The sequence below is a fragment of the Poecilia latipinna genome, unplaced genomic scaffold, assembly GCF_001443285.1.
Source record: "Poecilia latipinna isolate Pla-1442-1.1 unplaced genomic scaffold, P_latipinna-1.0 Scaffold1927, whole genome shotgun sequence".
Classification (NCBI taxonomy): Eukaryota; Metazoa; Chordata; class Actinopteri; order Cyprinodontiformes; family Poeciliidae; genus Poecilia; species Poecilia latipinna.
This window is the reverse complement of record NW_015114543.1, coordinates 85,333-95,748: the sequence shown is the minus strand read 5'-3', so window position 1 is coordinate 95,748 and position 10,416 is coordinate 85,333. Positions and strand designations below refer to the sequence as shown.

At 36.8% G+C, this 10,416-nt stretch overlaps 1 protein-coding gene and 1 long non-coding RNA gene across 4 annotated transcripts in view; one reads left to right on the top strand and one right to left on the bottom strand.

Annotated features, from left to right (window-relative positions):
• The window catches only part of LOC106935203 (uncharacterized), a 5,065-nt gene extending 3,620 nt beyond the window's left edge, over window positions 1-1,445 (top strand). Inside the window, exons 2-3 of the long non-coding RNA XR_001421846.1 lie at window positions 428-1,379; window positions 1,426-1,445. This is a non-coding gene — a long non-coding RNA (uncharacterized LOC106935203). The remainder of the gene's footprint in view (window positions 1-427; window positions 1,380-1,425) is intronic.
• The window catches only part of kank3 (KN motif and ankyrin repeat domains 3), a 49,991-nt gene that overhangs the window by 5,274 nt on the left and 34,301 nt on the right, over window positions 1-10,416 (bottom strand). For all 3 annotated transcript variants that reach the window (XM_015015555.1, XM_015015556.1, XM_015015554.1), the window contains exons 8-11: window positions 9,357-9,576; window positions 8,088-8,230; window positions 4,245-4,445; window positions 1,818-1,919 (exon numbers count right to left, since the gene is read on the bottom strand). In XM_015015555.1, coding sequence (XP_014871041.1) covers window positions 1,818-1,919; window positions 4,245-4,445; window positions 8,088-8,230; window positions 9,357-9,576 — 666 coding nt within the window. The remainder of the gene's footprint in view (window positions 1-1,817; window positions 1,920-4,244; window positions 4,446-8,087; window positions 8,231-9,356; window positions 9,577-10,416) is intronic.

Sequence of the window (10,416 nt, the reverse complement as noted above, 5' to 3'; positions counted from 1 at the left end):
AGAGGCTTAGAGTGATTCCTTCAGATGTTAAGTGTCAAGGTTAAAAAGGTATCAAACTATTCAGAGCAGGGTACTTGGTGCACTTTATTTACTTTACAAATGCATGTAAACTACAGTTTGCACTGTTTCAATTAAAAGAAACATGTTTTCTCACCACTACTTTGATTAATTTTGTCCAGCTGTCGACTTTAAGTCTGTGTCCATGGACATGATTTTAATCAGTTTTCAGTTAAATGAATTCAATCCAACTCTATAACAGTCACAAAATGTCACCAAAATCACTCTGACCCTCTAAAATCTTTCAGAAAATCGCAAAAGTGTATTGAATTGCACCATTTGCTGGATATCCCAATATATATCGTATCGTGAGCAGAATATTGTGTATCATATTGTGAGATTATTGAATCACTACAACCCTACTGCAGAGTCAGCAGTCTGCCCAGTTTCCTTAGGAAACTATTTTTAAGGTCAACTGGTGTAAAAAAAAAAAAAAAAAAAGAAAACCGGACCTCACTGTGTTACAGCAAGGACAAAGCGGTAAACATGTAATTTTCTTGTTTGATCAATTTGACTTTATTTTGCTTATACATTCAATAAGCTTGTCTTTTCCAGGGGATTGAAATTATACTTTTTCATTGGTGTGACATGAATAAATTTAATTGCTCTTTTACTTGTATTTAATTTGTGTTTTTAGTTCTTTTTTTAGCCAGTGTTTGCTGTTATTTTAAGTGTTTTACATGTGCATGCATGTAAAACACTTAACACTGCATGTAAACACTGCATGTATTATAAACGCTTGGGTTTATAATACATTTCAACTAAATAATTGCTGAAAAATAACCTTATAAATAAAATAAAGTTTCCTAATTTGAGTCATTTGTTGGCATTGATCGGTCCAAGAGTGTAATCTGTGGCTTCTAATAATTTTGGCAAAAGAAAGTGTTTTTTTAAATAGAAAAAGTAATAAAAACTATTGCTTCAGCAGCATTTCCTCTGTTTTCATGCAATATAGACATGGCTTTCATTTTCATCTTGCAGATGTTGACATTTTCTATAAAAATGTATACACTCCTATCATTAAAAATATCTAAAAACCAAATAGTCTAATATGAAAAAACTGATTTTCTATACTAGATGTGGTTAAAATAAGCTGCATTTTTACGTAATTTTAGCAGCTCTAAACAATTTTCGTTTTAGCTGGACCGAGGGTAAAATGTGCTCAGTTGTAAAGGTTCACCATAACTCTTACTTTAGGAAACATTCATTTATTTATGCAGCCATGTTTATTATTAAATATCGTTTGCAATGGAAATGCTAATGGCTATGTTGCTATACATGGATGTCTAGAAAGTAAACAGACTGTAGTGAAAACACATGAGGTTTGTGATTCAGTGATTGTGAGCTAAGCAGCTATTTTTATGCCAGTTTTTAAATTATTTCCATAAGTTATTATAATTAGTGTTTTTTTAACATGAATTACCCAGAATTAAGATAACTATTCAAAGGTTTAAAAAGTTATGATGGAGTCCTTTTAATTCATTCTTCCTTCTCTGACAGTTCTGTCTGCAGTAGCGTGGTAAAACCTAAAGGGGGCAGCAGTGTGCTATAAATCGATCCATCCACACCCTTAACTTTTGCTGGCTAAAACATATTTTCTCTCAAACTCTAAAGCATGCGATTAATTTTTTTTAACCTTTTATATAAACTTCAGCATGTTTTTCAGTTATCTTATTTCAAATCAATTGTTATATTAAATATCATTTGCATGTTGCCTACATCGGCATGTTGTCTTTCCACAAAGCAACAGATGAACTCACCAGAGTAGTCTGGGACTTTGCATAGTTCATATGGGCATAAAGCAGCACAGCTGTGTCGTTGTGTGCCGCCTCCAGCGCGATGGACAGAGCGTTACTGCCGTCCTGCAGGCGGAGGGAAGCAGTGCAGAGAGAGGAAGCATCAGATCACTGTCCATGAAATCCCCCGAGTCTGAGCAGAGAGCACTGCAGTTTTTAACGGGCCGCGTGATTCACATTGTGGATGGTTTCAACGGTTGGGTAATTTGATAATTATGGTCAGGCAAATTAGTGTCATACATCTGTGATTAACCAGTTAAAAACAAAACGGGACATTCCTCTTAAATCCTTCTTGATATCCTTTGTTTTGTTTTTTTATTTAAATTACTGCATCAGGATTTATAACATGTTGGAAACAGGGAGCCACCCAAAGGTACTTTTAGAACAATTTCACAAGTTGAATTGTGATTTTTTTTTAAAGCCACACTAATTCAACACCACATTTGCTTCAGTTGTTTGGGGTATGTGTTTTTTTTTTTTTTTTTTTTGCACTTTGCAGCTCCAGCTGGTATAAAATTAAAGTCTCTGAGTCTCTGAACCTTACCACAATTGCATTTATTGTTTCAAGCCAAGAAGCAGCTTTAGTGTGGTAATGTTTTTATTTTATTTTTCAGTTTCGAAAGTGTAGGGAAATGTACTTAAATCTTGGAAATAGGCCACAATCACTGCTAACAAGCCTTAAACAGGATGAGTTGTAAAAACAGGAAAACTTGCATGTAAAAAGTTTAAAAGATAAAATGGTTCATTTAATGAAGAGGCTGTCGGTTTCCACAGTGCAAATCTTCAAAAAATTCATGTTTTATAATCATTGCTGTGAAATCTGTGAAGTTTTGGTTAGTGACTGTTAATTGTTGTAGTTGAACATTTTTATTCATGCTGTTATTTTAAAGGGGATGAAAACTCTTTAAGCAGCAGTTCAGTTTCCTCTCCTCATGTCTGTTTCCTCAATAATTATTTCAGACATACGTATGTTTCATGACATAAACATGTGTTGGTGTTGTGTCTTAAATGAAGCACCAGGTACTTATTGAAGCACACTTATTTCACACCAGGATCTTAACGTTGATCCTGCAGTGAGTTTTACCATATATGGTTCATGCTAATATATGAATAATATATTAGCATGAACACATTATTATTGATATAAATAAATAAAACTGTCTTCTTCTTTTTCCTATGTCATCAGCAAAGATTAAAGCTTTTTTGAAACTACAGCAGGGGCGATTTACTTTGATCAGAAGTTGTAGTGTTGGAAAACAAAATAAAACACTGAAATACAATATCTAGGGGTGATAAAAGATGTAAATTATGTCAAAAAATACATTGGTGCTCAAGGGTCTTTAGAGGGCAGATTGAATTTGAATTTAAGTTAGCGTTTTAGCATTAGCTTCTGCTAAATACCATTCTGGTGTAGTGATTTAGCGTTAGCTTTAGCGCGACTAAGCTTTTAGTTCGCGGTGCTCACCACTGCTTCTCCCTCTCCCGTGTGGTGACTCTCGCTAAAGGTCCATATTGATGAAGAAAGAAAAGAAAAATTAGGTATAAATTCTTTAGTCAAGAATTAAATTTGTCTGCAACAGACAGCAGGACTAAATACAAGGTTTCATGCTTAATCAAGTGATCCCAGAAAGAAGTCAGCTCTGACACAAACCCAGTTTTCACACACTGTAACTCAGCTGTACTCCCAGTTTAATATGCTGCTTTGTTTTTTCAGCGGGGTTGGGGGGGGAAGTGGCCTTTCCAATCGTCCAGCTGTGCTGAAACTCTATCCAAATGGCCAACTCATTCTGGCACAGATGTGAACACTCAAATATCTGTCTGCCTGGTTTCTCCCCAAGTATCCAGACAAAACAATTCACTGTAAATCACTTTAGGAATCACAAGGCCGAGCTGGGAGGGGAAAAAAAGAGGCTTCAGAGGAAGTAATGAGGAGAGTTTGGTCTCCAACAAGTTTTTCACCAGGGAAGTTTTCTGTTTGGCTCATGAAACCTCTGCTCAACATGTTTTTCTACAAACAAGCAGTTGGTTTGTTTACGGGTCATTTGATGAAGTGTGCAGAGAATCAACCAGAGTCTGCAGGGCCTTGTGTCTGAACTGAGAGGGTTTTAATTCCTCCCCTGGGACAGTTGAGCCGCGTAGCGACTGTGTTTCCTTCCAGCAGCACTGATGAGTCAAAGGCAGATGACACTAATCTGATTGTGGCTCGTTAACATATCATCTTAAATGAGAATATTTCAAGTGGTGTGAGAGAAAAGCGATAAGATATGAAGTCGTTTCCTGAGCAGATTTTCAGCACTTGGAGGCAACAACAACTGAACGAAGGCATTTGGCTCAGAGGGGGAAAAAATATGATTCATTTGTTTGCTGAGTCAGCTAAGAAAACCGCCTTACATTGTCCACGATGGATATGTCGCAGCCAGGCTGCTCCAGGAGCAGCTTGACGATCTCGGCGCGGCCGTGTTCGCTGGCACACATCAGAGCCGTGGATCCCTCGTCGTCCTGGACGTTTACGTCAGCTCCACACTCCAGCAGGGCCTGCACCATCTCCTGCCGTCCGTGGCTCACCGCCAGCATCAGCGCCGTCTGGCCTGCCTGGTGGACACAAAACACAGGAGAATCATTTTATGTAAGGCACACCCATAAGCAAGCTGTCCAGGTGCAACTTCTGCAAAAACTGCTTGGATCAGGTATCTGCCAATCGCTGATTACCGATCTTTTAAAAAGCATGACTTGCCGATATAATTTTTTTTTTAATCTGAAATGTTTCTCAATATAGCAACTATTATTAACTATTAACTGTAAACATGCATGCATGACCTGGTAAGTCAGTCAAACCTTTTTCACAGGAGAGCAGAGGACAGCGGTTGATTCTTAGACCTTTACTGAGGTAGATGAGATCAGTGAGTAAGATCGGCTTCACATAAGCCAATCACCGATCTCCCAAGATTAAGGAAATCTGCACCAATAAATCGGTTACCTGATAAATCGATTCACCCCTAGTTTGTCCCCATTTTGCTGCCAAAACAACCTGAGATTAGGTTTCATCTCCACCACTATTATTTGGGAAGTTGTATGTATTTAGTGATGCACAAATTGCAGTTTTCCGGCCAATCGCCAATCTTTAAAAAACCCGATCTCCATTCTGATTTCGACAGATACCAAAGTTCTTTTATCTGAAATGTCACTCGATATATCAAGGAAGTCGCTGAAGTGGGAACAGTGGTGTGACTATTGACTGCAAACATGACCTGGTTGCTCTCACAGCAGTGCAGTGGAGGCCAGTGGCTGGTTTTTAGATCTTTGCTGAGATCGGTGCAAAATATCAGTTTCACATTTAAGAATCAGCTGATCACTGATCTCCCAATAAAAATATTAGGGAAATTGGGGTAAATTTATTGGTACGCAACTAATTTCACTGTTGAACAATTATGTTGCACTCAGTCAAGCCAACATGTTAATAAGCCTCATACTTTGGTAATTATGAAAACAAAAGTGAGGTTTTGGTTTACTTTGAGTAACTGTCTGCACACTCACCGTGTGTAAAATGATGCAGCTTCATTAAAATTAAGAATTTTCCTTTCCAAATTATTTTCATCTGTAAAATTAATGATAATTCAAAATCTGCAGATAGGTTTTTATCATGGCAGAAATGCTTAAAAGCAAACATGGACGCTGGTTATAGAGGTGGAGAAACCACTTCTAAAAGTGTTTTCTAAAACATGTTAGTTGATTTTAGGTCCATCTTTTACCCAACACAGACCAGTACCTCCACCTTGGGTAAAAAACCCCCAACACTTTTTTAAATATAAATTCAATAATTGTTTAATGGTGGGGAAAAAAGAAAATATGCATAAAGGGGTTTAATTTAATATGGGTAGTAGCTAGTAATTTACCTTTAAGAGTAGTTTTACTGCACTGTACTTTTTTAAAAGTATTTGGTAAATGTTCCTACTCTTGCTGTGCAGAAATAAATTAGCTAGGGTTAAACAGTTTGAATGTTTTTGATCTATTTCATAGTTGTTGTTTTTTTGCATTCGTGACATCCTTTTATGTGTGCAGTTAAGTTTCAGCTGCGCGTATTTGACATTTACTTACACAAACCAGATCCACCAGCTCTTTGCCACATTCTTTGTTTTTTGCTGCTAATCACAGAAAACTTTGTCCTCTTAGTTAATTTTCACCCAGGACCTGTCACTAATCACTTCCTTGTTCTCCCATTTATCATCTCCTTTAAAACACCTTTAGAGCATATAACTTAGATTTCCAACTCTTTAGCAAATAAAACCAAATTAGATAAAGATGTAAGAAGTCCCATAGAGTCGTATTCAAATTACACATTTTCCCTAAAAGATCAACTGAACTGCTTTTTCCTGCTGCTTGTGATTAGATTGCACATAGATAAAACCTAAAGCCACACACAGTTCATTATAAGTAAAAACAAACTTTTACAGCTCCTTTTGCCTGTTTATTCCTGCACATATTTCCATTTTACCAGTTGTCAAGTTAATAAAAAACAGCAGAAACTTGTACAATTTTAATTCCCAGCCTTAAATTGTTTTGCCTGCCACATGTTTTGTTCCCTGCAGCAACAATAACAAGCTCCAGTAATTGGATTTATAGAGAATGATGCCATAAATTTGGTCCCATGACTGAGCAGTCAGGCGCCACAAACCCTACACAACCTGATTTAATCAAGTGCAGAGATAAAACCACTTGAAAAACGCTGTAGAGCCTCACAATGGCTGCACATTTGAAGCACTTCATCAGAATGTGAGAAATTAATTCGCTCTGAATGTGAAAGAGAAGACTGCTTCGTCTCATTTGTGGAGAACATGGTTTAAAAGATAGAACAGAACAAAAAAGGGATGAAAACAGGAATACAGTTTAGTTTTCTGATCATTCAGATCATCTGACTCCCGTTCTGCCCAGTTTCTATTCAACTCTTATTTCTATCATCAAATCAAACTACTTTGACTTTTACGTCCTGACACTTTTCTTTATCTATCTGGAAGTCTCCAATTAATTGTGGACTCAATTCAAATTGTTTTTACTTCAATTAATAGGTTATTTATTCTTTCCCAACGTGTTAATGAACACTTCCCTATTTATGGCCAGGTTTCCTGTTAATCAGCCATCTGCAAAAACTCGTGAAGCTCTGAAAGCACTCGTTTAAATGCATGCAGGGATTCGCTTTAGAAATACAAATTACAGGAGAAGTCCATAATTTTGTGCTCTAAATATACTGATTTCAGTATTTACTGTGAATATTTGTCAAGGTCTGTTTTGGAAAGCAAGAATGTTTGGCTGCTAAAGTTGTTTAATCATAAGTTGAAAACGACTCACTGAATCCTCAGCAGGACATTTTGCAGCTGATTTAATATCAAAAGAGCCACAGAAACAAGTGGACAAATTAAAGTAAATCTATTTACTTTATTATTTTACTTATGTTTTTGTTGGTCTCTAATTTGCTTCTTAGGACCTCCAGTTACTCTCAATTATCTTTGCTTTGTCCTTTTACATTTTTGGCCAATGTTTTTAATAAAGATTAAATATATATATATATTTGCCTTTTTTCTGTTTCATTGTGATATTAAGACAGTTACAGTAACATACTAATAGTGCCATTTATTTCTTTTTCAACTCATTTTAATGTAATTACACTGAAAGAGAATCAATCTCCAACCTAATTAATTAATTGGTCTAGTAATTTAATTAAGTTTGTCAATCTTACTTTATTCATGTTTGCTTGACAACTTAATAAATTAACTTGGATAAACTTAATTTGATTACTTGTGACTAATTAATGGAATACATTTAAATTTAATCACGTTCTTTTTTCAGTGTAGGATGCAAAATATATGGTTTTCTGATACCATGGAAAAGTGGATGCATTCACTTATTCATCTTGATACAGAAAAATTAAAAATATAGTTCTTTAAATTATAAATCAGAACAGAATTTTTATAGAAGGCATTAGTACATTTTTTTTATTTTTTGCCATTTTAAACTAATTTTATTTTGCCCACCAAGGAGAGAAAGTGTCGTCTTAGATTGTACGGGAACACATCTTGCTCAAAAAAATCAAGTGATACATTGTTTTTAGAATAGAGACTTATTTTACACCAAGAGGTGTGGTGTGGAAGGAACAACTTATATTCTTGTTCCATTTGAGAGAATACAAAACAAATGTAAATATCTGTTTTCAGTGTTTGTGAAGTGGAGACTGTGTCTGACCTGGCTGGCCTTGGCGTTGACGTTTCCCTGACCGAAGAGCTTCTTCACCACAGCCATGTCTTCCTCTTCCTTTACGGTAGAGAGCGCCGCCAGCATGATGGCCGTGTAGCCCGCCTTGTTCTGCTTATCCACGCAGCACACACCTGGAAGAACCACACATTACTCTGAGGGACGAAGAAAATGGCTGCTTCCTAAAGATTTCTCATTTTACCTGGCCAGTGAATTATTTGCTCCAAGCATTAGATCAGATAGAAACTAAAGAATATAAAAGTAATTTTAAGGGGAAAATGGTAAGTTGCGCTACTGTGAAAAAAATTAAAGAACACTGCAAAACTTTCTTGCTGTCAAAGTTGATTTGTTTGCTTCATAGACCAACAACTTTGAGCAGAATCAAATTGCAACAGACGAACCAAGTTCACAAACTGAGGTTGGTTTTATGTCGCACTGTTAATTCCTTGCAGAGCCGCTGAAGACGCATCATTCGGTCAAAATCTGAGTTACGGAGGTTTTCTGTTGCATAGCGCTTTTAGTTTTGATTACTTTAAGGCATTTAAATTTAATCAGAAGTGTTTTACATCTGAAAAAGATGCTATTGGTGTTCTATTTGTCCTCAAGTCTTTATTTACAAGGTTTAATTAATAAAAATGGTAAAACACTTGAGTCACTTCATGATCACATTATCTGATTTTACTCTTTATAGGTATATTTTTGAGTAAAATGAACATTGTTCTGTTATCCTATGAACTGATGACAACATGTCTCCAAAATTACAAGCTACATTTTTTTATTTGCAGAAAATAAGAAATGGTCGAAATAAGGAAAAAGATGCAGCTGTCGGACCTCAAATAATGCAAAGAAAACAACATCATATTCATTTAGAAACAACAATACTAATGTTTTAACTCGAGAAGAGTTCAGAAATCAATATTTGGTGGAATAACCAGGAGGTTTTCAGTGGGTTCAGTGCAGTGGGCTTGTAGTTTTTTCTAGACCCTTAATTGACCCTTTTCTTTTTCAGTCCATGTAGAAGATGCTTGATTTTTTTTTTTTGTAAATGAACTTTACGGGACAAACATTTGTTTCAACACTGCACAATAATGTAAATTGTAAATGATTTGCCTTCGTTTACAATAATTACAACTTTCAAAGAGAATTTCTTACACTGTTCAAGGTCAAATTTGTTAGTTTTCCTGCAGAAATAAGAGACCAAACTGTACAGAACAGTTACAGAAATGGACAGACGGAGCTTCCTGTCAGCAGTTCCCTCACCTGTGTCCAGCAACAGTCGGACCACCCCAAAGTTGGAGTGGGAGACGCTGTAGTGCAGAGCTGTGTTCCCGTTGCCATCGGTCATGTTGACGACGTGCTCCAGCAGCGCTGACGACACCTCGGAGAAAGCCATGAGGTAGTCGGAGACCCGCGAGGGCTGAGCCATCTTCGCACTGGACACCCGGAACCACTCGAGCTGGACGGTGTGGCTACTGGACAGCTGGAGAGCGAGAGAACGAGAAACAGAATGATAGAAATCCAGTTTACGTTAATTTATCTATGTCTAAATATGTTATTGCTATTAATGTTGAAGTAGAATACTTTTTTCCCCAGAGGAGACGGTTTAGACACTGAATAACTGCTGTGATTCTAAAAATATTAGCTGCGTCTTCATTACAAATGTGCGCAAGCCTTTGTCGCCAATGTCGAAATTGAAATCACAAGTGAATAATCTTGTTTACGCGATAAATCGTTACAAATAACCGTAGCGACTGAGGTAAATAGTTACGTGATATTTATTCACAATTCGCATCAGAGACCTCGGCGTCTTATGCAGGTGTTGGAACGACAAACCTCTATTTGGCGGTAGGCTATGCTCTTCTTCTTCGTCTGTAACACTCTTCCTCTTCTTCGTCTGTAACGCTACAGCAGAGGAACATTTATCGTAACTGCTGTTGCGCGCAACACGCTCACTTACGCTTTCTACTGAACTCTCCGGTGTCAGATAGTCATACGCTTAGCTCAGACATGTATACGCAGTCATTACCATATGATTTTATTTAATCAGCAACATAGAATCATGACGTAGATCATCATACACTTTGTTATTAACAGCTGTATGGCATCCTGACTTAGCGGTTAAGTAGGTTAATGAGTTTTACACGGGCCTGTGTTGTAGTTGACTGCAGCTGCAGTCAGACCTGCTCTAAATACACTGAAACCACGACAACGCATGTATAGCTATCTAGTTATCATATTATATCATATTACAAACAATTTAATGACTTATTTTCGTCATAACTTGTTGCGTATGCTGAACTGACAACTCCACTGACGGTCG